The sequence below is a fragment of the Cottoperca gobio genome, chromosome 9 (genome assembly GCF_900634415.1).
Source record: "Cottoperca gobio chromosome 9, fCotGob3.1, whole genome shotgun sequence".
Lineage (NCBI taxonomy): Eukaryota > Metazoa > Chordata > Actinopteri > Perciformes > Bovichtidae > Cottoperca > Cottoperca gobio.
This window is the reverse complement of record NC_041363.1, coordinates 17,522,044-17,548,977: the sequence shown is the minus strand read 5'-3', so window position 1 is coordinate 17,548,977 and position 26,934 is coordinate 17,522,044. Positions and strand designations below refer to the sequence as shown.

The 26,934-nt window shown below is 40.1% G+C and overlaps 1 protein-coding gene across 1 annotated transcript in view; it reads right to left on the bottom strand.

The window, feature by feature from the left end:
- Positions 1–21,717: 21,717 nt before the first annotated feature.
- The window catches only part of pi4kab (phosphatidylinositol 4-kinase, catalytic, alpha b), a 28,177-nt gene continuing 22,960 nt past the window's right edge, over positions 21,718–26,934 (bottom strand). The window contains 13 exon segments of the mRNA XM_029439027.1: positions 21,718–22,780; positions 22,896–22,979; positions 23,084–23,173; positions 23,264–23,423; positions 23,530–23,650; positions 23,796–23,921; positions 24,013–24,117; positions 24,257–24,363; positions 24,456–24,526; positions 24,630–24,773; positions 25,732–25,861; positions 25,949–26,069; positions 26,177–26,230. Of these exon segments, the coding sequence (XP_029294887.1) occupies positions 22,729–22,780; positions 22,896–22,979; positions 23,084–23,173; positions 23,264–23,423; positions 23,530–23,650; positions 23,796–23,921; positions 24,013–24,117; positions 24,257–24,363; positions 24,456–24,526; positions 24,630–24,773; positions 25,732–25,861; positions 25,949–26,069; positions 26,177–26,230 (1,365 nt within the window). The 3' untranslated portion in view covers positions 21,718–22,728.

Sequence of the window (26,934 nt, the reverse complement as noted above, 5' to 3'; positions counted from 1 at the left end):
TCTGCCAGTGTTCCATAGTTCAAATGAATGCTTGTGCTCGTAATATAGACAGGGCTGTGTTACCACTGAGGACACTGAGGTTGTGTATTTTTTGTTGGAATTTAGTGCAGTCCAGAGAGTTTTGAAGTCCTGTTACTGGACTACAAGCCAGTAGGCAAAATATCCTACGCTCGATGTCTATCTGAAAGTGCTGTGACTAAATTTAAGGAAGTGATTCCATCAGCACTTAATTCAATACCAGGACTCAATATCAATATAACGGAGGACTCCAATGCTAACTTTAGTCCCTCCCAAATAAATCATCTTGTTGATAGCGCTGCAGCCTCACTGCGAATAACACTCGACTCTGTCGCTCCTCTAAAGAAGAAGATCATAAAACAGAAAAAGAAAGCTCCATGGCTTAATTTACAAATCCGCAAACTAAAACAAAAGTCGAGAAATCTTGAAAGTAAATGCCGTTCCACTAAATTGGAAGAATCTCGTTTAGTTTGGTTAGATCATCTTAAAACGTATAAGAAGGCTCTCCGTAATACCAGAGCAGCTTATTACTCTTCCTTAATGGAAGAAAAATAAGAACAACCCCAGGTTTCTTTTCAGCACTGTAGCCAGGCTGACAGAGAGCCACAGCTCTACAGAGCCTTCTGTTCCTATATCTCTCAGTAGTGACGACTTCATGAGCTTCTTTAACCATAAAATTATAATTATTAGAGACAAAATTAATCTCCTCCTGACCTCAATTGGTAATGACTTAACTTCAACTGTTGGAATTTTAAAAACATCTGTAACTCCTGAAATATATCTAGACTGTTTTACTCCAATCAACCTTAACCAACTAACTTCAACAATCTCATCGTCTAAACCATCAACCTGTCTTTTAGACCCGATTCCAACTAAACTGTTTAAAGAAGTTTTACCCTTAATTAACACCTCGTTATTAAATATGATCAACCTGTCTCTATTATCTGGCTACGGACAAAAATCCTTTAAAGTAGCTGTAATAAAACCACTTCTTAAAAAGCCTAGTCTTGATCCAGAGGTTTTAGTCAACTATAGGCCGATATCTAACCTTCCCTTTCTCACTAAAATACTTGAGAAAGCAGTCGCAAAACAGTTATGTGATTCTTTACATAATAATAGTTTATTTGAGGTTTTTCAATTTGGATTTAGAGTTCATCATAGCACAGAGACGGCACTGGTGAAAGTTACCAATGACCTTCTATTGGCATCAGACAAAGGACTTGTCTCTGTTCTTGTCTTGTTAGACCTCAGTGCTGCTTTCGACACTGTTGATCATGACATTCTACTACAGAGACTGGAACATTGTGTTGGCATAAAAGGAACCGCACTAAGCTGGTTCAAGTCCTATTTATCTGAGCGATCTCAATTTGTACTTGTTAACGATAAATCCTCCATGACAGCCAAAGTCAGTCTTGGAGTTCCGCAGGGTTCTGTACTTGGACCTATTCTATTCACCTAATATATGCTTCCTTTGGGCAATATTATAAGGAACCACTCTATAAACTTTCATTGTTATGCGGATGATACCCAATTATATCTATCAATTAAACCAGACGAAACCAATCAATTGGCTAAACTTCAAGCATGCCTTAAGGACATAAAAACCTGGATCTCTAGCAACTGAAGTTATTATACTTGGCCCTAAATGCCTCCGAAATGCATTTTCTAAAGACATAGAAGCTCTGGATGGCATTCATTTGGCCTCCAGCACCACTGTAAGGAATCTTGGCGTCATCTTTGAAAAAACTAGTCCATGCATTTGTTACTTCAAGGCTGGATTACTGCAACTCATTGTTATCAGGTTGTCCCAAAAAGTCGCTTAAAACTCTTCAGTTGATCCAAAATGCAGCTGCACGTGTATTGACAAGAACAAGGAAACGGGATCATATTACTCCTGTATTAGCTGCACTGCACTGGCTCCCTGTAAAATACAGAATATAATTCAAAATCCTTCTCCTGACTTACAAAGCAATTAATGGTCAGGCTCCAGCATATCTTAAAGATCTCATAGTACCTTATAAACCAACTAGAGCATTGCGCTCCTAGACTGCAGGGTTACTAGTGGTTCCTAGAGTCTCTAAGAGTACAATGGGAGCCAGAGCCTTCAGCTATCGAGCTCCTCTCCAGTGGAACCAGCTTCCAGTTTGTGTTCGGGAGGCAGACACCCTCTCCACATTTAAGAGCAAGCTAAATACTTTTCTTTTTGATAAAGCTTATAGTTAGGGCTGTCTCAGGTTTGCCCTGGATCAGCCCCTAGTTATGCTGCTATAGGCTTAGACTGCCGGGGCACACCTCCCTGCTCTCCTCCTTCTCTTCCTCTCTCCTCCCCTCCCTCTCTTCTTCTCCCTCTCTATATGTATGCATTTATGTAAATGTATGTTACCAACTCATCATCCGGGGCATCATCCCCGGAGTGTCTGTCTCTCATGTGGCAGGTTGCCTCTGATAAAGTTTACGTCAGGATCATGAATCGTGACAGCGCCTGCTGACCTGGTCCTGCTGGACACCGGGAAGCCTTATTGACATTTTCCTGGATTCATCCAAACTTTCTATTTTTCAACACAACATCATTTTCTGTCAAATGTTGTATTTGTACTATGTTTATCCTGTACACACGACATCTATTGCACGTCTGTCCGTCCTGGGAGAGGGATCCCTCCTCAGTTGCTCTCCCTGAGGTTTCTTCCATGTTCCCCCTTTAATTTTGCGTTTTCTTTTAGGAAGTTGTTCCTTGTGCGATGCGAGGGTCTAAGGACAGAGGGTGTCGTAACCTGTACAGTCTGTAAAGCACACTGACACAAATGTATAATTTGTGACATTGGGCTATACAAATAAATTTGATTTGATTTGATTTGATTTACATTCTACAGCTAAAACCTCACGAATGGTGTGTAGATAATTTCAGTATTTTTAGTACTTTACAAGTATTATTTATTAAGTAATAACTAAATAAATAAATAAAGGATTCAGTATTACCTGGTCATAATATAAATCACGACAGTGTGGAGGAGGTAACTTTATGTTGTATGTAAAAAAACAAAACAGAAAAAAGTAAAATACATTTTATTCATAAACCAATACTTATTTAAATTATTTAGCAGACATGTCTAAGAGGAACCCACATGTATGTAAAAAACACATATTTGAACCCATATTCAAAAGTCAAAGGGAAATCATAAATATTAATTTCTCCTGTGAGTGCAAGTGCAGCAGACCAGCATGCATTGCAGCCAATATTGATTTGAGTATAGTTTCCACTCTCTAAACTGTATATTACTTTGTCTCACTACTCTGTTTACTTGCTTTCTACATATACTGTATAACCAACAGCTGAATAAACACATCTGGAACACAGCAGGAAGTGTAAGTCAAAAAATGGAAACACAAAAATAAAATACCTTTTTGAATGCACTGTAGAAAATCAATGTTGGTATTTCCCTTTAAATAAACATCACACAACAGAGGAGATTATCTCTGAGGTGAAAACAAGCAATGTGAACGCTCATATAATTGTTTGTGTAGATAATACTATGTATTGTTGAGAATGCGATATGACCTCTGTACAAACAGAAGAGATCAGCACCAGATGATCAGGCTCAAGTGCTCGGGTGTGAGCATGGTATGTGTACATGTGTGTTCATGTCGGTGTGTGTGCTAGCATGTATGCTTTTGTGTGTGTACAGCATTCATGTGCTGCATATCTGGAAAGAGTTGCACCATGTGTGTTTATGAATGCCTGCATAGTTTTAAATGTAAGAGTATAAGAGGAAGAAATGAGCAGTAATAAGTCTTTCCTGTAGCTGTGGTCAAGCGTGTGCCACTGCAGAGGTAATCTGTCTTGCTGTATTGTTGGCTGTGCTTGTTTGCCCAATCCCCTGCAAGCATGCAGTAGGCATCCTAATCTGCTTGGAGAATTACTAAACCAGCTCTAAGCTCAATGCTGCTGTTTCTTGAAAAACAGCAAAGGAACAAAAAGGGACGGGTGTTTTGGACCTTATCTAAAACCACACTGTCTATTTACAGTTATTTATACAAAATGGGATTATTATATTTTTTTAGCTAATCTGCCACGTTCATCACATTGTATCATATGTTCCAAATAAATATATGATTTAAGAGAACTAAGTACTAAAAGGAAGCGGACTCAGTGTTTTAAGTACGTATGTGTTCAAATCAAAAGAGCTGTTGGTGTGATCTCAAGCTCAAAGCATTGGATCCCCTTCCTTGATCTCATTAGGAGCAAGTGACCCAGTTGGTATAAGCAGATTGCTGATGAGTGGGCCACTTTGAGAGCTAAATGGCACCAGTGTAATAGAAGGACAAAGTAGAGTCAGAATTATTGTGAGGCAGAGGGCAGTTATACAATGATGGTAAAGGCCTCACACTATTGTTCCTCTGTACCTTTCAACAATTTGTTATTATGTTAGTTTTGTCCCACATGCTTTACGCTACAAACATATAAACAGCAAACTGTGAAGCTCATTCAGCACATGCTATAACTTTTGTTTTTTCATGCATATTCCATTAATTTATAACATTTATAAAATACATTTATGAGAGGAATGATCCAACTTGGTTCAAACCTACTCAACCTTTAAAAGAACGTATGTTGGCCTCCAGACTCCGGTCAAACTTTAAAATGACGTTGACTTTGAACACTTTGTGCCATGTGATGTGATGTTTTTTCTGCTCTCACTCCCATAGTTTTAACTCTTAAAGCGCTTATTATACCTGAGATGTAGCCACGTGCTTCCTCTCTCACACTGTTCACTACCATATTAACTGCAGGCTGACACCTTCCTCGCTTTCCCCTTTCTTCAACTAATTTCATTATATACAACATATATCATTATGCTCATCTTCTCCTGCTGCTATTATCTTAAGGCCCTGTCACACATTTAAAACAAAAGGTGCCATTTGGTTCACGTCATGCTGATGCTGGAGAACGGCTAGAATGTACTCTTGTCGCAGCCTCTCAGCATCCTCCATGCTCTCTGATGATGGGTTGATGTATTCATCAAGACCTGCTGTGAAGAACTGAGGACTCACAGGGACCCTATATACTATATTCAAATCCCAATAAGATCCCAAAACGCTAGCTGTACTGTAGAAACACGTTTAATAAGTTACTCCATCGTCAGGCATCATCTTAACATAGGGTAGGAATAGGTTATCCACTCGTTATCAATACATTGGCTGTAGGATTCACCGTCAGCCGACGTAGCCTATATCTAACGTTCCTCTAACGTATTCACGTACTGTATTCACGTACTGCATTTACGTAAGTATTCACGTACGTATTCCGTATTCACGTATGTCTAACGTCACGTCTGCATATCTTATGAAGCACACATCGGGTACGTCCGGTAATTTTGAACATGCTCAAAACATCAGCGTTCAACAACGCGCCCCAGCGTAACACCGTGAGCTCTTAACAAATACTACTTATACCTTACCTTATATCTACGTACACCAGCGTGTTGCCCATATTTTGTATACGCCATATTGTTGTATACGTTATGCATTCGTTGGGTATTCCTCTGATACATTTTGTATAAGTAAGTGATGCACTATCAATAGGTTAGACATGCATATCTGTATACGTTCACTTTTCCGATCCGATCCGATGAAAGGTTGGACGTATTTGGACTATGACACATTTTCATATACGCCAGCATACGTTTCTGTCATACGGATATGAGTGACGGGGCCTTTAGAGCTGCAAGCTTTAGTTTTGGGCCAATTAATTTCTCCTCAAGAAAACAGCTCAGTGGTCAGCTCTGTTCTCTGGTTGTGTGTTAGATCAAAAGGTTCAGAGCTTGATCCATGCTACAGACAGAGCATTGCTTCCACTAATATTTGTAAACATCTTGAAACTATAAGCTTTAGCTCTGGGGCAATTAAACTTTTCATGAAAATGTGAACCTGTGCAGTGTTTTCCATGGAGACGTGTTGCCTCAGGGTGGCTTTGCTCATGGTTGACAGAGATGCTCCTATAATCCTGTTCTGATTATTGAAGTTGGACACAATTTCATGTTTTCACAAACTATCAGGCTCTCACGAACGAGAGGGGTTTGGCTTTCCCCTCTCCCAATATTCACTGCCATTGTATTAAATTCATACTTTTCCATGGGTAGTCCACTTGCTCTGACATGTCCATGAGTGTGTATTTTGGCTCTGTGTGCTAATATATGTAAAAATATAATAACAATAGAGAAAAGAAATTGAATTTCTCCTTGTGGGATTAACAAAGGAATGCTTTCTTTCTTTCACCCATCATCCTTTGTTTTGAACTTATATCAATTTTAAACATTGTGTAAATGTTGCTCATATGAGCATCACAGTTTATACTTGTTCCTAATTTCTTTATTTTGTTAAAAATTCCAAAAATGTCAAATAAATGTCTACAAATGACTTTTTCTCTGTTTTGCATCATCGTAAACTGAATATGTTTGGGTTTTGGACTGATGGTCTGGAGATGTCATCTTTCTCTCTCAGATGAGCAATTTTTCCAAATTTTGTAAACTAAACTCTTAACCAAGAATATGATTGGCAGATTATTCAGCAATAAAAAATAACTTTTATAAGTTTTCTGCAGCTGTACAGACATGCATCTTAGGTGCATCGTGAGCCTCGTTGATTAAATGTTGCTCGTTCAAAACTTGGCTGTGCAAGAACTGTCCTTATGTGAAGCATAGTTAAAAGCTTTTAAAGTCTTAATCTTCAGCCCATCAATGGATATCTCTCTATAATTATAAATATATTATAGATAACTAAGTACAGCACATGTTCTCTATAATGGAATATCATTATATATCTTAACAAAAGCAACCACTGAAAGAGAAGTACATATTTTAATAAACTTCATTTGTGCTCACGTATGGATTACAGTTAGTCTTAACGATCAAATATTTTTTTATGTTTCTCATAAAAGTCCTAATAAGGCATGTAGTTTAAGAAAACACTTGAGTTGACTTTATGGGTCACACGTGCTAAGCCTGTAAGCCACTTGTGTCACAGCAGGAGCCGTCCCCTCGCGTGTTTGTCACTAAATCAAACTAAATGTGATTAGTTATGAATAAATTATGTTAAATAACATTACAACTAATAAAAAACCCCACAGCAGTCTATTGTATAAAATGTTCTCATTTGACAACAATCGTGTAACTTGTTTTACATCTGCAAATTTACCTCCAGGGGAGTACAGCATGCTGGTAGAATAGAGCAAGGACGTTGTGTGCATGTGAATATTTGTATTTCTCCTCTGCATATATTTGTCTGCCCATGTGTCTCACTCACATGCCTGATGTAAATGTGCTTTTCACTTCGGCACATGTTTGCTCACACGCACATATAGACACATACAAATACCCATAAAACCTATTGTATTGTACACACATACTGACAGGAACCGGTAGAAGAGGTGCCACTGGTTCTGCAGCAGTTAATAAAAACACGCACCAAAGTCACCAGGATACCAGGATCATGAATATTAACACTCTAACACTGTAAAATCGTAATTGTGTTTGGACAGCCCCAAAGGTAGTCAGTGTCACAGTTGAAGGTGTTTCATCATTTCTCCCAAGAAGCAGAATTGCCATCCAGTGATGAGTAGTGTATCCCTGGGCTATTTAAGATTCAAACAGACAGTTGAACTGCTCACACAACCACTCCTAACATGCAAATATAAAGGGAATGGCCCGCAGGTCCTCGGGGGGAAGTGCGGAGGGTAGCTATTAGAGAGCAAGAAAAAAAAACAGATTACAGAGAGACAACAGACAGAACAAGAGAGACAACGAGCCACATTCCTCCATGCCAGGGGTATCTTTGCTGCAAAGACAATTACTTCTTTACAATACCTGTCTATGTGAGCGAAGTGAAGCTGTACTTCAAACCTGTAGTACAGGTTGCCCTGCTGAGAGCCATCACTAACATGCTTCTACGGACAAAAACAGTCAAAGATTATTGGCTTTTACATAGAACCCGGTGGTACAGTTTGTCGAGCCGAACGTTGTGAAGCAGTGTGTGTATGTGCACACAGTTTAGTAGCCGTTAGTCCACCAGCCTTCAAACTCACACAGACAGCGAAAACCATCAACAAATGAGATCAACTACATCGTTGTGTAAACTATCATTATGCTCAGGTTTTTTATGTGTGGCATCACTTGGGGCAAAGCTGAAAAGTTATGGCTTCAACGTGTGCCAACTCCATTTCAGATGTCACTGTGCTTATAAACATAAATACCAACCTGGTAAATGCAGTCATGGTTGAGATGCAAGCAGGTGATGTTACACAACAACTACTTATTAAATCCAAAAATAATAGGTGACGAGGCAAGTTTTCTCAGTACTGCAACATTAAAAGGGAGCACATTTTCACACACACACACTGTATATAATAATCACTGGCCAAGCAAGAACATGTTCTGTGTTCATTAGAACAAATGATCTCAACCATCTCATTTGCACGGAAAATGTTGGCTATAATCCCAAACTGCACCAGCTGAGCCGCTCTGTAAACTGTGATTAATGTTTGGGTCATAATTTTATATAGTTGACATAGTTTAACTTTGTTTTCTTTCTGAAATAAGTTTGGCTCACCTGGTGCTTTGTGTACAACCTGTATGATCATGTGACCGCTTGTGTTTCTTACCCCTCGTCGCTTTCCCACGAGAGAGAAGGATCTCCCCGGGGGAGCTCAACACTGTTTCAGGGGAGGCTCAGTGAACAGAAGTGAAAACTTCAGAATCGAATGTATTTGGTGTAATCTGCAGCAATAGTATGTTATCTTGTGTATTATGTTATGTTATAAATTGTTGAGTGTCTATGTATGAAATAACATAATCATGATCCCACAGACATCCAGGACTACCAGGCAAAACTAAGCAAGTATACTAGGGGGGGTGAGGTGGGCCTTTTCCCAAGCGTTGTCTGATGGCAGGCACAGTATCAGACTTTGAAAGCTCTGTCTTACTGCTGTGTACATGTGTGACGATATTTGTCTTGAGCAAACAAAAATGACTGACGATGTCCTCACTGATGTATTTTCTTATCAGGCTACAGCGGCCTCAAAAACTCTTTCCCTTCTCTTCACAACATTTTGCCCTTTATTTTGTCATTTGGCACCACTGATCAGCGGGTGTCACTTATTGTTACCATGGAAACATGGCTCTTAGCTCTAAATTAGCCCCGGGTAACATTTTGGGCTGAACATAATACTTTATTTTTGTGAAGTGAGTCTAATCTAAGGGCCAAATTAAAAGTCTAAAGTAAATGTCTATGAAACGGGACCAGTTAATTGTTGAGAGCTATATTATTAGTAACATTTTGGACGATTAAAAACCATGACAATGTGGTCCAATAATCCAAAATGAATAACAGAGAATGATCCTTTAAAGCAGTTTAATGTATGTTGCTGAGTGTAGTTATGATTGAGGTGTCCATTTTTTTATGAAGGAAACTTAACCGCCGACCTACCAATCATACAATAGTATTTCTTCGATAAGCACATTATAAGATATATCTTTGACAGAATTAATGAAGTCCTTTTTGGTACCAAAACAGAACTTTTCAACCTCTTTCTGTCAGAGTGCAGAGCATACCGGTAATATTTTGAGTATGCGCCTTGTTTCCTTCTTGACCTCTGTTTGTGCATGTGCTAGTGTGGACATTTGTTTTTGTTAGAGTGTGTGTGTGTGTGTGTGTGTGTGTGTGTGTGTGTGTGTGTGTGTGTGTGTGTGTGTGAAAATGTGTGTGTGCGCATGTGTTTGAAGTGAAAGAGAGAGAGAGTTGTTGCCTGCTCCCTGACCCCTCTCATGTAAACACGGACACACTCCGGCGAGGTGCTGAATGGCAGTGATTATGAGAGAGCTCTGCACCACACACACACACACACGCACACACACACACACACACACACACACACACACACACACACACACACACACACACACACACACACTGGGAGCTCTGCCAAGGAGGGAAGACCTACAGAGTAAGGCTTCCCCTGGCTTGCTGCCAACACTCCATTAACAAGCAGAGGAGGAGGCGAGCAGGAGGAGAGCAGGAGGGAGGGGGGGGGAGTGGGAAAAAGAGGAGGTGAGGAAGAAGGGAAATGCAGTGGCAGAGGGAAAGGAAAGGGGAGTGGAAAAGGTTGATTGTATGGAGAAATGGAGGATAGAATAAACTACTCAGTGACTGTTTTCCTTTTATAATCTCTGGATTAGAGCCGGGTTGATAGGATAAGAACGTCGATGGAGTACATGGCTTTACTGAGATTAAAGTAAAACTAGTAGCTGTTCTCCAACACAGTTATTATACAATACAGTAATGAGATTATCAATACTTATATTTTTAAAGTTGATATGACTTTTTTAAAAAGCCCACCAGAGGGAGAAAAGGGTGATTTAGAAGACAGAAGCATAATTGTTATAATTTAATTAAATAATCTGTAGATGAGTTCTGTGGTTTAAACGCTGTATGAAATTAAACTAATTGTTAATTTAACAGCATGTTAATGGATTTTAAAAGCCATGTTAACCGAAAGTGAATAAACTAATCCAATAGTTTGTTTAAATGTTTCGAGGAAAATTGCCAGCATTAGTTTTGATTTGATTTGTGTTAACTAGAGTTTACTGGATTTATCTTGTCCACTGTGGTAGCTGATTTACAGTGTTTTTCTTTTTTGCTGATTTATATAAAATGTATATAATACAAAATTATAATCTAGATCAACAAACATTTGAGCAGTAACAATGTCAACATTACAAATGGAAATAATCCAAAAAGAAAAATGACAAAAAATAAGTACACCATCTGTTCTCATTACTTCCAGGTTGCCTGGAATAAGAAATTCAATACTCTCAAGAAAGCAATGCTACAGATCCCAACAACAAATCAACAATTAATCTCTGGAGCATTAGCTTCACTAAGAGAGATGTGCTTGGTTGAAAAGAGCTGATCATACCACTTCAATGGAGCCAGAGAGAGTGTGAGAGAATTACAGGGACAAACAAGGACAAAAAGACAAAGATATATGTCCGGGTCTCGTGTTGTTTACCAAGTCATACTTTTCCTGTCCTTTGCCCGTCTGGCCTGTTATCAGAGACTAGCTCGCCCTGTCAGCTGACCACAGAGGACCATACGTTGACCTCCAACCTCCAATCAAGTCATGAGATGGCTCCATTTGCTCCAGAAGCTAGACACGCTCATATTCATCACATTACATTACGGTTCATTTAGCTGACACTTTTTGTCCAAAGCGACGTACAAAAAGTGCAAACAATCATGGAGATACAACTCCGAACAGCAAGAATCTTGTAAGTACAATAGCTTCAAATAGGTATAATCGTATAAGTGAACACTGTCTTCAAATAAGCCAGTTTGAAGTGCAACATAAGTGCAACATACAGAAACAATAGAATACAAATTAAACTATTAGCTATAAATAAGCCAAACCAATATACGTGCAACATACATTCATATATTCCAACATAAGAGAACTTCATGAATCCTCTAAAAACAGCTGAGGTCACGTCGAGGCACTTAAGATGAGACCTCTGACTGACACTGACATGCTCTCTTTAGAGGCAGTAAATAACTGACAGAAAATGTGAGCGATATTGGGTTTAACACTCAGCTCTATCATTTGTCAGCTACTTCGGCTCCACATACATGTAGATTGTTGTGAAGGCAAACACTGCCATAAGATATGCACTTTAAAGTCTTACCCCACACCCCCCAATATCCAATTGACATGAGTCACGTTTGGTCATCTTCCATCAATGTGTCATCTTCATCTTCCATCAATGTGTCATCTTCATCTTCCATCAATGTGACCTGAACAATGTCGATTCTATTTATAGAAAAGCTCCTTTTAGGCAAAATTAAGTGGTTTTGATATTCTGGACTGGAAGTATACTATCCTTCAAAAGGATAATACAGTTTGTATACATACACTACGATCTAAACATCTATATCAGCTTCGCTTCCTGTGAAGAAGAATGTCTTCTCAGGTAAAAGGTGACAAGTTACATTTTCAACAACAATTTCAATTGACAAGCTTTTCATCATATTTAAATGTTTTAAATCCAACTCTTGCCTCTGGTATATTTTAATATAAAGTCACTGCAGATTGTCTGCAGTGACTTTAGATGCCTGTAAATTAATTTCGGAGCTGCCGTGTGGAGCTGTGGGAGTTGCTTTATTATATGATTCATGTCGCACCGTACACTTTTACTAAATTCAATTAGGAGGTGGTGGAGTGGCTTGTTGGAGCAACAAACAAGTGTACAATGAAATAGTGTATTCCTTTGCTCCATCTTCAAATATGATCTAATCTTACATGTGGCTATGTGTGTGTATAAGTGATTGCAAGCCAACTGCTACTCTTACAGCAAACACTGTACATGACAAAATCTGCAGGGGGAATGGAGCACATCAATTGCTGGAGTGAGATTTATTCAATCCATGCGTGTGCTTTGTAGTAGACACGGGCAACACAGGAAATCGGCCATAAAAACATGTAACACAAGACACAACAGTGTGGGTCTGGATCCAGAGTCAACATTTCTTGAGTGACATTTCAAACACTACTGCAAATGTGGCAGAGAAAATGAAGCCGTCGCTCTTATGACCAAATGCGGAGGATTGCATCCCTCAGTATCCCATAATCCACCATGCACCAGTGACTATTTGAGTCGTTTCTTCTGTGGGAGATATCAATCAACATGGATTACGACATGCGCTTAAAAATAAGATGAGCAGACTTCTAGGTATCTTCTACAAGGATGAGCCACCTTTCTCTAAAGCCAATTTCTGTGACCACTCGTCCATTTAGTTGTTTTCCCCACTTGACAGAATGAGCTACTTTATTTTAGAGCATGATAGAATCCCCACCTGAGATGCCACAATGAAAGCATTGTTATTCTGGAATAGCAGCTTAAAATGTCACAGCACCAGTCAGTTGTTTAATGGAGCGTCCAGGCGATCCTCATCAACTCATAAAGTTAGTAAATATGACATGGCCAGCTCAGATGGTAGATGATCACTAATAGTATCACATAAACTAATTAAAAAGCACCTGGTTGCTCTGGTTGACAACCTAAAAATACTGTTCATCGTGTGGCTTTGCAGGAAAATACAAGTTATTCCCCATGTGTTTGAGTGAAATGTCACAAGTGATGCTGTAAAATCTGGTGTTGCTGAACTTGCTCTATAGGTTCCCAAAGGTATTTATATTTTAACAGCCATTTACAGTAAGTGTAACGTCCTGGTCATAAACTTTAACATCACTACCATCATTTATGTGCTGTTTGAGGTAAAGAAAAGTGAAGACTGGCCCTTTTTTCACTTCCTGACATTGGAAGAAAAAGAATAGCGCTTTCCTTGGTCCACTGAACACCACACCTGCAATATGAGCCTTCCTGTGTGTGTGTGTGTGTGTGTGTGTGTGTGTGTGTGTGTGTGTGTGTCCGTGTTTGCGTGCGTGTATGTGAGTGTGTGTCTGTGTGTGTGTATGAATGGATTCAAAGCTCACATTTCTTTGATGCTGCTAAGCTGCCTTGGCAGACTGCAAAGTGGAATTTGACTTATGTAATGTCCTTTTTAATCAGAGGTAATTGACACAGAGAGACCTTCATCATAACTGCATATGCCCTTGCCAACCGTGCCGAAGCCCTGCAGTGCTCTGCCTCTATTATGACTTCCTCCACTTACAGTAGATCGGCTAAATAAATTCCTACAATCCAAAGAGAAGACGCCACCAGGCTTCATTAAATAAGTCACCTTTATGCTATGATTGTGACATCTCTCTTGATTATAAACTGGCCAAGTTATGTCCTCTAAAAAAACTATCGAAATCCGACTGAAACTCTGAGTAAACTTTTGTAACTCATCTGTAGTTTTCTCTCCATGCTCCGCTTTTTTTGTTAGCCTTGCACAGTTATGTGAGAACTTTGTGCCACTGGATGGTTCAATTAATATACCCTAACCAGTTTCCCCTTTTTACCCTCCATTCTCCTCCCGCCCCTGCTGAGGGGAAAAATGTGTCTCATACCAATTTAATGCATGGCCAATTCCCACCTCGACAGAGCAGTAATTAAAATCCACACGCAAAGCCCCATTCATCAGCGGAGATGACAGAGAGAGAGAGAGAGAGAGAGAGAGAGAGAGAGAGAGAGAGAGGAGGTGGGGGGAGAGGGCCTCTGTTGCTGTACCCTTGGATTTAGGAATCCAAACCAGTTTGTGGAGAGTGAAAAGCAGAGGAAGGAGAGTTGAGGCTGATTTCTCCAGACATGTGGTAAATGTTGTTTTCAGTCTATCAGCTCTGCACTCAATCCTTAAACACACATTTGTTTGTGCACACATTTAAACATATAATATTTCTGTGAGTAATTACCGCTTTGCTTATGTGTCACTCTCCACTACCTGCAGCGTTATCATTTCATTAGCATAGCACCCACCAGTTTAAGCCCCGCCTCTCATATTAGTAATGTTTCCCCTCCCTTATTACAGATCCCCCACCTTTTGCACCCCATGGCAGATTTTCTGTTTTGACAGCAGTCCTGCTGGGCTCTCTAGGCTTTACACACACACACACACACACACACACACACACACACACACACACACACACACACACACACACACACACACACACACACACACACACACACACACACACATTGCATGACCATGACCCTCAGAGAGCCCCATGCATATCCACAATGTCCTTTGGGGGCGTAGGGACACCAGAGGGGCTCTGGGAGGTTGCCGGGTGCGTGTGTCATTGTTTGCAATCTGTGATTACGCGTGTTGCCACTCAGCAGCTGTTTGCATGTTTTATCCTGCTGACCAGCTACACAAGGATGGGGCCGTGTCTGGCGCCTTGGTGACATCACTTCACTCTTGAGCTCACCTACATCTTTTTTTTAAATGCCCCCAAAACATAACCAACTCCTGCATGCTGTGCATGGCATTCATGTTTGACATACAGTAGGCATGCAGTGTTTTTAGAGGTCAATCAGATTTTATATGTGCACATCACCTTTTCAATATGCACCAATTTAGTTTTATTCTTAACTTGATAAAGTTTTTAAAAGAAAGAAAAACGTATAATTTTAAGCTATAACAGCAGAACGCCATTTTTCTCCTTGCAGCCTCTCCAGTCCCAGTGGTGGTGGCATATGTCCAAGGCCTCTTCCACCGCCCCATCCTCCCCCCAACTCCCAACCTTCCCTCTGTCTGTCTCCTTTCTCTCTATCCTGCGGTGGACTGCACTTGAGCTTGAATGGCCAGTGCAGGACAGGCAGCTGCCCGGGCCCTGTGCTCAGAGAGAGAAGGAGAGAAGGGGAGAAGGGGGTGCGGGGGGTGCACAGATTTTAATGAGATGCACAGTGTCAATGGCCACTCTCTCTGAAGAGGGCAAGAAGAAAAGGGTGCTCTCTTTCTCTCCACTCCCCTCTCCTCTGTGCCCCTTCCTCCAGCTCCCTCTCTCTCTATCTCCTGCCCTCCTCCCCAGCTGGCGAGGGGCTTTGTTAGGCACCAGATGATACCCCAGATGCCCCGGCCCAGCCGCCCCTTTCAGCTACATTCACCAGCCTCCCCTCGGGTCAGAGGTCACCACCGGGCATCTGAATGGGTCTCCGTGGCAACAGTGGCCAAGGCGGTTGAGAGAGTGGCAGAGGCTTTTTGCTGTTGCCTTGTTGCCATGGACAGAGCTTAATTCATCTGATTCAGCCACAGGGAGAACATCATACAGTTTCAGCTTCAATGTGGTCATAATGCAAAAAATAAATCTTAAACTGTTATTTAAAGTGAACATGTGTTTAGATCTTAGCTTTTAAAAGGCAATTAAGGTTAAAGTGAGAGAGAATGTAGGACTTGTAGGAAAAAAGACATGCAAGAAGTATTGTATATTTCATACAGAGATCTTCTTTCCTGTTTGGGCTTCATTGTTTTGGTGCTGATGTTCCTGCAGTTTGGCGCTGCTTCAGCCCTCTGCTGGGCAAACACACAACTGCACGGTTTCACATCAGCAGTCTGGCACCAGCCAGTAAACTGTGGGAAAAGTTTAATGCATAAAAGACCCTTTTTAATATTTGGAGAAATGTTGTTTGTTGTTGATTGTTGTTGTCTCGGATCATATTTTTCTTGTTGACAGATCCAATAAATATATTAAATGTGCATTTCACACTGAAATGTTCCAGCAACATGGAAAAAACAGGGATAATGTATTATCAAGTAAAACATACAAATGTGAACATAACAAGTATTAAAGGGAATAATAAGAGACTTGCAATGAATACATAAAAAGCACCCAGATGAGAAAGAACGGCATATAGCTGGGATTGACAAGACATTACAAGACATCACAGTCATTGTGCAATTTCTTTTAAATTGAATTCCAGTGTCAGTAATGAGTAAATAAATAGAGAGAGAGAGAAATAAGAACGTTTGTGATTTCCATTTTGAATACAGATATTCACTGTCCATACAATTCTGTTCAACTGTAAAGTGCACAAAGTCAGTGACAAAAAGTTTGGACTGTTACATTAAGTCAGAGATCATACGGACCGGGTAGGGTGACAGCCAGGAGAGGCAGTGGTGGTAAAAGTTTGTAGAGAGGACAGTAGGGAGGGAACAACAACAAAGGGTTAAGAGGACAAAGGCTGATTATGCTATTTTTACTTTGCACGCTATCTAAATGCAAACAAGTGATGTTCCACAGAAATGGAGCTTTAGGTGGAAAACAATGTGTTGACATCAGAGTTTTCTTGTAGTGGAAATCAGAAGTAAGTCTGCATCCTGAGATCTCACTGTGTAGGTTGAGCAATGCAGGTGTGGAATATCTCTCATGTCTGAAAGTATAAAACCATGCTGTCATGGACTAATGTCTCGATGTCAATACAGAGTTAAGCGGAGACACAGTGAAGCCCTGAACGAGTATTACAAAGAGCGTGGGTATCATATTTTAATTTTATCCACATAAATGTGCACTTGATTCATTTTTTCATTTTAATCCATGCATTTCATTTAGTGCTTTTCCGATTGAATTGTGCCGGGCTTCTTCTGCTCTGACTCGGTGTCTCTTCTTCTTGCAGCTTCTGTTGGTCACGCTGTCCAAACAGATCAAAGGTCACACGATAAGGAGAGGGCAAACACTGGGGCCCATTCATCCGCCCAGACCAAAAGCGTATAACACATGGGCACAGAGAAACAGAGAGAAAAAGAAGGAGAGAAAGGGAAAAAGAAAGAGTTTTGGCCCCAGTGTGTGTCTTGACAAGCCCTTTGAGAGTTCTGGGAGCGTCTTTTCATAAAACGTTGATTTGTTATGCTAATACTGCAAATTGTATTGAATACAGTAAAAATATATAATTCTGATGGATTTAGTCTTACTGTTGAGGAACAGTGCTTGTGCAGGTCTTCTTTTTGCGTATGGATACTGTTTGCATGTTTAAATGTACAGTGTTGCCCAGCGACTTTTAGCTTGTAGGTAAACAGTATATCTTGGTTAAGCCTGTGGCTCCGACCCCTCCCTTAAGCCATCATAGTCACACCATCAGAAAACATACCTGGTCAACAGTGAAGCACTGCCGAGGTTAACCCTACCATCGCCCTCCATCCTCATGCAAAGAGCAACCACAAGTGAAAGGGTTCAGTTTAGGCATGGGTAGATTATGAGACAATGGGCCCCTGGGCACAAACATGCGAAAGGTCCCACCACCTCTCCAACACAGGAGGAAGACACACAGGCATTATAGTTTTTTAGCATGTTTTTGTTATTGCCTTGTGTCTCTTGTGGCCCTTTTTAAGTCTCTTTGTAGATGTTTTTTGTCTCTTTGTTGTCATTTAGTCTCTCTTCACATTTAGCAGGTAAAGGCCTTTTGAGGAATCCATCAATGGGTTTGAGGGAAATTTAATTCGTTCTTACCAAGAGTCAAACTACATTTACAGTCAGTTGCCAGTTTATTAGACACACCTATAAGGCCGTCTAACAAAACAATAAATCCTACAATCAAGGTTATTATGTACAGTTTCTTGTTGAAACTGTTTTATAGAGGTGTTGAATCAACGTTATGGTCATTTTGGAGGATGTAGTTTGCAGTGCTGTTAAACTGTACATCCTTTGTGCTGTGACTGTGAACATATGTAATCAGAAAATGGATTGGTCGTTTGATATTAGCTCATTCGTTGTTAACAGTGAAATTAGTGACTTAATATATATGCAAATTACAATTTGTGCTTTCATTAGACCAGCCATCCATCTTTGTAGAAGTCTTAAAGTGACTTTCAAAACAAGCTGGTACTTGACCTGATAAACATCCATGTTTTGTGCTGCGCTATGCTAACCATATTGTTGAACACATCCATGAGTTTGTCAGACTCTGGTTAAGCAGGAATAACAGTAAAGGTCTCCCCTCAGCTTAACAATCTCTGTAAAAACAAATCAACGTTATTTAATCTGCTTTGTAGTAATGCCTACATTACAACCACCAGCACTTTTATGATGCAGGTAATCTCTTAAGGCTGATCCAAAGATTAGGTATTACGTTCAGGACCCAGTTTTATTGGATGCCCCAATGATGTGAAAATAAAAACTTACGTACAGCCTGACTTTTGTGTGGCACTGGTTTCTCTTCTCCCACAAAAAAACACATCAACGCTGCTATTCAGGGCACGGCAGCAACTATTCCTGATTAGCTCCAGCATCTCATCAATAGGCCTGACTGTCTGCACTGGCCTTTGGACAAATAGCTCTTTCTACTCAACCTCACTCCTTACAGCTTTAATGGCTGGAACGGCTCAGAGAAGAGTTAATTATTGCATAGCACATGGCTGGCATACAGCACTGTGGCTGCACCAGTTCAAGAATATGTCACAAGACGCCCCGCAGTTTAATGCATGTGATGAACAAGGATGTGTGGACCTACAGCATGTGTTTGTAGAGAGAGAGAGAGAGAGAGAGAGAGAGAGAGAGAGAGAGAGAGAGAGAGAGAGAGAGAGAGAGAGAGAGAGAGAGAGAGAGATGGAGAGAGAGAGAGAGAGAGAGAGAGAGACAAAGAAAAAGAGAAAGAGAAGGAGAATGTTTTCAGTTCATAGATTGGGGGGTTTTACCCAATTTATTCGATTCATGCATGAGCTAAAACAAACAAAAACACCTCAGTATGCACATGGTGGATAATCACTTACATGTGCTGACAAATCAAATGTCAATCCCTCCAACACCGCTACCCATTTATTTGCAATTACCACCCAAAGACACACAGACACCTCACACACTGCACTTCCCGCTGTCAACTACAATATGTCTTTGTTTGTACTGTGAAATCCAGAACATTCATTATTTTTCTTTGAAGCTCTAAGTATCATTCTCTCATGGTTTGATTGTAATATACTCTGAAATGTCAGTCAGGTTGAACTCATGCGAGGCAATGGAAAATGTGTCTGTGTATTATTTCAAATTATTTCTCTCTTTGGTCATTATCCACATCAAGATGATTTTTTTTAATGGCATTGTTTTATGTGCTTAAAAATGTGAAAAGGTAGCACATCCCAGATTGAAATGTGAAATATTAGTATTTTGTCCTTGCTATTTTTCACATTTCTTTGGAACATGTTTATTGGATTTTGGGTTTAGCACGTCACAAGAATCCAATTGTTGAAGCAGAACCTTATTTTCCATTATTGATTATGTGCTGGTGTCAGCTTTTTGTGTCGTTTGAGATCTTGAAGGTTATTCTCTTTTCTCTTGGATGTTGTCTTTCTCTGAGTTCTTTTTTGGTATTTGTCTACAAGAAATAAACATATAACACAGAAAAATGTCCTTCAATTAAAGACACAATATAAAGAGCATATTAAAGATTTTATGAGCTATACCATGAAATTAGTCCTATAAATACCTAACCCTGACAATATTACACAAGAACTTGAATGACCCCACAATTAAAGATGGATGCTAACAAAACTTTGCCGAAGCTGTCATTCGTGATTTGTGAGCCAATGTTACCTTTAAAGTTACATGTGTCGGCTATAATACTTATTTACACAGTGCAAAGTTCCATTCTGCTATGTACACACACACACACACACACACACACAAAACCACAGGGGGTAGATCAGTACACCTGCGAGACCACAGGGAGTAGTCCATGACAGTCTGATCTGATCTCATCAAAAATACATCAAGGTGTTTCCCCTCCGGACATCTCTATGCAATGAAATATTAACCAAATAGAGTATCGAGAATCCAGCCACAAACGACCAAGAGCACGTTTTTCTTTTTCAATTAAATCTGTAGGATTTTCATTAAAACTGCCAGTATATTGGTTGTGTGAACTAAAAGCAACAGCAGCCCAGTGTGCTGTCATGGGAGCTCTACCTTTCTCTCTCTCTGGTTGTAAGACCTGGAGCTGTGGCAGGCTCTTTTCTCAGGACTCTCCCCCCTGCTGACACACCCAACAGCCCCAAATCAACCCCCTCCCACACACACACACGCACACACACATCCCCACACTCACACAATTATATGAATGCCAGATTAACGTTGCTCTTTTTAAACTATTTACATATAAGAGAGCAAAATAAGACAAGACTTCTCTGTTGCATTTTGGTCTCTATACAAGTTTTAATTTAATTTAATTAAATATTAAATAAATGTTCTTGAGGTATGCATTTGCATTTGAATGTCTCCAATAATTCACTAATTTCCCCACACAGAATGTAACACACACTACTTGAGGCGTTTTACATCAAAGTTGAACAAATCTGTGAACCTGGAGGGAAATCTACCAATGTCCTAATACCTTTTTTCCAGTATTGATGTGTTTAACATACGCTGTTTTGCAAAAATGTATATGTAGTTGTACATGGCCAAATAGAGTATTTCACACAAGGCTGAGTTTCAAGTCCGTGTTTCACAACAGCAGAAAACAGGTAAGCACATGTCAGCCTGCATTTAAACTTGTTCTCCTGTCAGAGGCCTAGAGCTTCTTCAAAAGCATCAAAGCTTCAAGGCCACTCTCATTATCTGAGAGGGAAACAGTTTGACAGCTGTAATGCCTGAGTATGTTTCAAACATGTTTTCTGATATTCCTTTAGTGTTTCATGTGTTATCAGCAGTGAGAGCCCTCCTCTAAACAATACTGAATGCTGTGGACGCTGGTCGTTTCACACTAGTTATGATTGAATGTTATCTTCTTTGAACTGGCACTCACAATAACTTGGAAACACATTAAGTATGTCATTATGTGCTGCCCTCTGGTGGAAGTATATTTAAAATACAGCATGTAGGCGCTGATGAGAAACATGATTACGCATCGTCTGAAGCTGCTGACATATTAACATAATATATATATATTATCTAACATAAACAAGGTTGTAAATTATTAGTGATATATAAAAGGAAAAAGTCTTATTTTTTTAGTAATGATTACTTCTATTCCTTTATTTTTCTGTCCTTTTATTTGTTTTGTTCATACTCTTATTGTAAAATAAGAGCCCAATTCATTATTTTAAAAAATCACCACCACTGATCTTTTAACTGCCTTTAAAACATGCTCTATGAACTATTTTAGATTTTGTATAATAAAATGTTATTTGTTGAACTATAAAGCCTTTTGTAAAAAAACAAAAAACAGACCACGAACCCCCACTTTGGGAATCACTGCTTTAATGAAACACCACCAGCAAGAGTTTCTTTAAGTTAATAGATCTTTATTTGATTTCATATCTTATGCATCATCATTCAAAAGGCATGAAGATAGAAAAGGAGACAGAAAATGGGCCATGGATATAAATATACAAAGAGGCAAAATCTTTACAATCAGTAACATTACATAAAGGCATTAAACATTAACCTATCCATATGGACATGGGGCACAGCACTTTGGATTACTAAAGAAACGTTCACCAAAAGCCACATTGGACACTGGCTACATGGTAGTTAACGCTTAACTTCATGCAACTGCCCAACATTCAAGCTGTGTCTTACCTTCAACCACAAACAATAGAAAAAATTGATTTATGTGCATTATCTTCCCTCCCCCTTTGGCAATGCTAAACATACAAAACTCAGCCCCGGTGTTTCCCAGAACTTGTGTGCATCATATCTCCCGTGGTAACTGTAAATACGGAAACCCAAAAGTAAAGACAGTGTAACTCAGTTATATGCAGTCAGTTGTCACTGTTACAAGACAAGTATCATGCTACAGAACTCTGACTGGTCCAATAAAAAGAAGGGCGCAGTAGTACAGTCGGGTATGACGTGAAAGAATAGGCCACATCGGTCGGAACTGAAACCGGTCTACTTCAGCTACTTCAAGTATCCAATTACATTTCAAACCCCATCTAAAACCAACAGCTTTAAGAATCCACATTCACAAACATTAAAAGTGATTTAAAATTGGCACAAACTCTGATTTAGTATTTACTGAAGGTGCAGATTACAAAGAGCACAGAAGTCAAGATGCTAGTGCAATAATAGAATAAAACATCACTGTATCCAACATAACATAATAAATAGAAAACTAATATAAAGAAAATATGGTTTGAGAGGAAACAATAAGCTAAAGCAAACACAGGACAACATCCAACAAACAGCAGAACCAATGAGCCACAATCTTCAATCATGAAACATTAACAAAAGGCACATACGCTAACGCACGCACACTGTGTACCAGCCAATATATGCACATGCTTAGGCACCGACGTTTAGTACGGGATCTGGTTTTGGTAGTACTGGATCATGTCGTAGGTTCTACTCCTGTAGGACAAAAAGAATAACAAATCGGACAAATGTGAATAATGCTTCCTGGAAATCAATATTAACAAGAGTTGAAGAAGAAGAATATGTTTACTGTTTAAGTTTTGTTACTGACCTGTTGCTGAGGAAGCAGTTCTGGATGACTTTGATGATGAAGGAAGCCGCATCTTTCTCACTCAAACCAGGGTTGAATCGCTGCCTAGATGTGGCAAATTACAACAGCAAACAGCAAATTACATTCAAACTGCTTAACCTCATTCACATTCACACACACCTGCAGACACATCCACACGCCTCACTCACTTGAGCAATTTGATGGTCTGTCCTCTGAAGCAGGGAAGGCCAGTGTCCAGCATTAGTGTTACTAAGGAGACCACTCCGTCCATGTAGGGCCTGATTCACCAGAGAAACTCGTCTTAATGCTACAGGTCAGCCATCTTTATGGCGCAGTGAACACTTGCTTTAGCACTTCTGAAAACTCACCTGACGGCCAAATATCCCCTCACACACATCTCCATGAACCATTTGAAGGGTGTCGCCTCCATCTTCCCTCCCATGATCATCACCATCTCATCGGTTAGCTTGATATCTGGCTCCCAGCCGAGGTTTCCTCCAGGAGAGCTTTCAAAAATGAACCCGAAGTCTGAAAACACACAAACACACAAACACAGCTTATAGCTTAAGATTCCTTTTTTTGTTAATGCTTCAGTACCATGAAGATAATTCAATAAAACACACACAACACGCACCGATGTGGATGAGGTGGCCCTGGCTGTCCAGCATGATGTTGCCGTTGTGTCTGTCTTTTATCTGCAGCAGGAAGAGCAGCAAACTGTAAGCTGCCATACTGCGGATGAAGTTGTACCGTGCCTGAAAGAGAAACATTAGAAAGAATATTAGTTTAAACTGTTAGTAAATACAACATGTGAGCACTGAGAAATGTGGTGGCATTTTAAAAGGTGTAAATGACTGATGACTGGAAAAGCCTGCGAAGGTTGTGATATTTGGCATTTACCTTCTGGAACGCCAGTGTGGATTCATCTCCATACTGGTTCCTGAAATAGTCGTACATGCCGAAATCTGTCTGTCGGCCCAGCTGGTCACGAGACTTGCAGTCCGGGATGCACTCAATTACTCCACACTGTGGTGGAACATCAGAAACAAGAAGAATAAGGACACTCCTGTCATTAAGTAATATAGAGGAATGTAGGAAAACTTTAAAATAAACTTACTCCGGGGGCTGTTGCCACCACCCTGTAAGGAAACACGTAGAGATCCAGGCCCACCAACTGGAAGATGTTCTTGAACAGGCTTATGATCTGAAGAGCCAGCATGTCCTGTGAACACAAAGGGTGAAATGATAAAGAAAGGGAAGTCAAGCAAAAAATAATTAAGTGACTTCAAAAGGAAGGTATCCTGAGATGAATGGGAGACAGCAGTGTGGAAAGTGAAACGAGGGCAGTGTGGAACTGAGACCTGTCGGCAGTCGTCTCCCACTTTAAAGATGGCTGCCTGCCAGCAGATTCTCTTGGCCTCCTCTTCACTCTTCACATCATCTACAGAATCTGCGCTACACTTCAGACCTGAGGGGAAGATGTCATGACACACCGTTTGTCTGTGCACAACAATTGAGAAATACAATATCTACTTTAGGTTAATTTAATATTAGCAGTACCTTCTTTTTCCAGCTCAGTGACTCCACACCTCCTCACTTTGAACTTGGCCAGGTAGGGAGCTTTGGCAGCACTAAATAAAGGGAGAGAAAGGGACAAGTTCAGTGAGGCTGTCATATTTATTCGGGATTTTTCTAACAGTTTTGAGCATTATAGAAGAAGGGTTTGAAGCCCACCTCTGCATTGGGGTTCCAGACTTGTAGTCTATATCCAAAACTATGGCCTCTGGGTTACTGGGAAGATAACAGCCAGGTTGGACTTTGATCTGGGACATGGCTTCCAGGCAGGCCCTCTTCCTCTCCTCCCCTTTGGGAAACGGTCTGATGAAGACAAACAAAACAACTTGAACATCTCTATGACGCACTTTACTGAGAGTAGAATGCATGGGTATCTCACTGAATGACTTCAGACCACAAGTGACAGCCGGCTCTGCTGTTATTCACAGAGGGGAGTCACTGGGGTAGAGAGGAGGCCTAATGGAGAGTGGAAGCTAGGGGAGAGCAGAAGTTTCACCCCCAGATAGTTGCAATTAGTCCTGTAATGAAGGTTGAGGGGGATTTTGTCTGCCTGTAGTGAGTAAACAAAACACTCCATGTAAGAGCCGGCAATAATGGGACCTGTCAGAAAAGTTCCAGACCGGTGCATAATCAAAGGAACGGTACAGCAACCAAGAGCTAAATAAATGAACAACAAAGGGATTTAGAGAAGAGCACAGGTGGAACAAAACATCTTGGCTCAGGGGAACACTTGTTATCACTTCATAAACACCTTGAAGATCACCCACAGGGTTCAGTTTATCAGTGAAGTTAAACTGTAGTTTTACTTTGGGAAAGATGTGTGTTCGAGTCAGATTACACGAGTGCATTGTACTGTATCATTACTTGAGAGGGCATGTAGAAAGCTAAAGATAAGGATGAAGCTAAAACACGTGTGATGAAAAATAAACTTGTTTCAACATTATACTTAAGTATTCAATCCATTAGAAAACATACAATAAGGTTAGAATCTGGACATTTTGGAGGAAGAATGGCTGAATATGTGCACCGTGCAGTCTACTTCTACCAGTTCAGGTCCTTCGAAAGAAAGAAACACATTTGAGTAAATGTTTACTGTGATGGACAACGGCTGTCTGTGGGAAATTAATCCAAAAAGTTATGGTAAGAAAATTGCAGCAGTAACATAAACATTATGCTACTGCAATTAATGTCCGAGAACATGCTTAATGCACAGTGTGGTCCCTAGAGTAAAAAAAGAAAGAAAAGTAAAGTGTGTTCATACTTGATAATGGCCGACACATTGGTGATCTTGTTGAAGAAGTCAAACTCTCTTTGGTAGAAGTCTTTGGCCGGGCCAGACAGAGAGCCTGTGATCTCCTCCACCATCTGCTCCAGCAGCTCACCTATGTCAGCTGCAGGGAGAGAGAAGATCGTAGTTCTGTACATTTATATGTTCACGTGTTGAGTCAGTAAAGAGATAGTGAGGGTGAATATCGCACGGTCTTTCTGGTTTCCTTCCTCGTCCAGGTATATGTTGGTCTTCATGTTCCAGATGAACTGGTGAGCCAGAAGCTGAGACTTCTGAGCGGCCCACAGGATGTACTCTCTCACATAACCCATCTACATCAACAGGAAAGAGAGACGAGGGCGAGTTCTGATAACTAAAACATCTGAGGATGTGTGACCTTTAAGTGCATTTGCTTAGTTGCAGAACATCTGATATTTACCTTATCGTAACGAAGCGCTTGGACAATTTGAGGAATGTAAAACAATATGGCATCCTACAAATGGTGGAGAAAAGAAAGTTTTACCAACGGGGGGGGAAAAGAGAAGTACCATAAATGATTCATTGTATACAAGTGAAACACAGGGTCTCCTACAAAAAATGGGGGCATCCCTAGGACTCATCATCAAATTGTAATTGTAAATCAGTAATGTGTGAGATGCTTTATGTCTGAATGTGGTTAAGTCTACCCCATGTGGCAGTGCTGAAAGGAGCTCTCATCGTTGACTGTAATAGTAATACCACGGTGTAGAAATACTCCGTTACAAGTAAAAGTCATGCATTCCAAATTTTACTTAAAAGTATCAGCATCAAAATATATTTAAATGATCAAAAGTAAAAGTATTCATAATGCAAAATGGCACATTTCAGAAGAATATATATTAAACTATTGGATTAGAATTATCCAGTCATTAATATGTGCATAAAAGTGGAGCTCATGACTTTATATACAGCTGGTGAAGATCCTCCTGGGATCAATAAAGTTGCATCTTATCTTAACCTATAATAATACATCGTCATTTATTGTTGACTATGTGTTTATTATTCATCTGAATCTACACTGCAACCAGTAACCAAGGTTATTAAATAAATGTAGTACAATATTTAATTTAGTTTAGTGTAGTAGAAGTATGAAGTAGCAGAACATGAACAAAAACTAATCCAACAGAAATGACAATAGTTGCTTGTGTATGTTATATA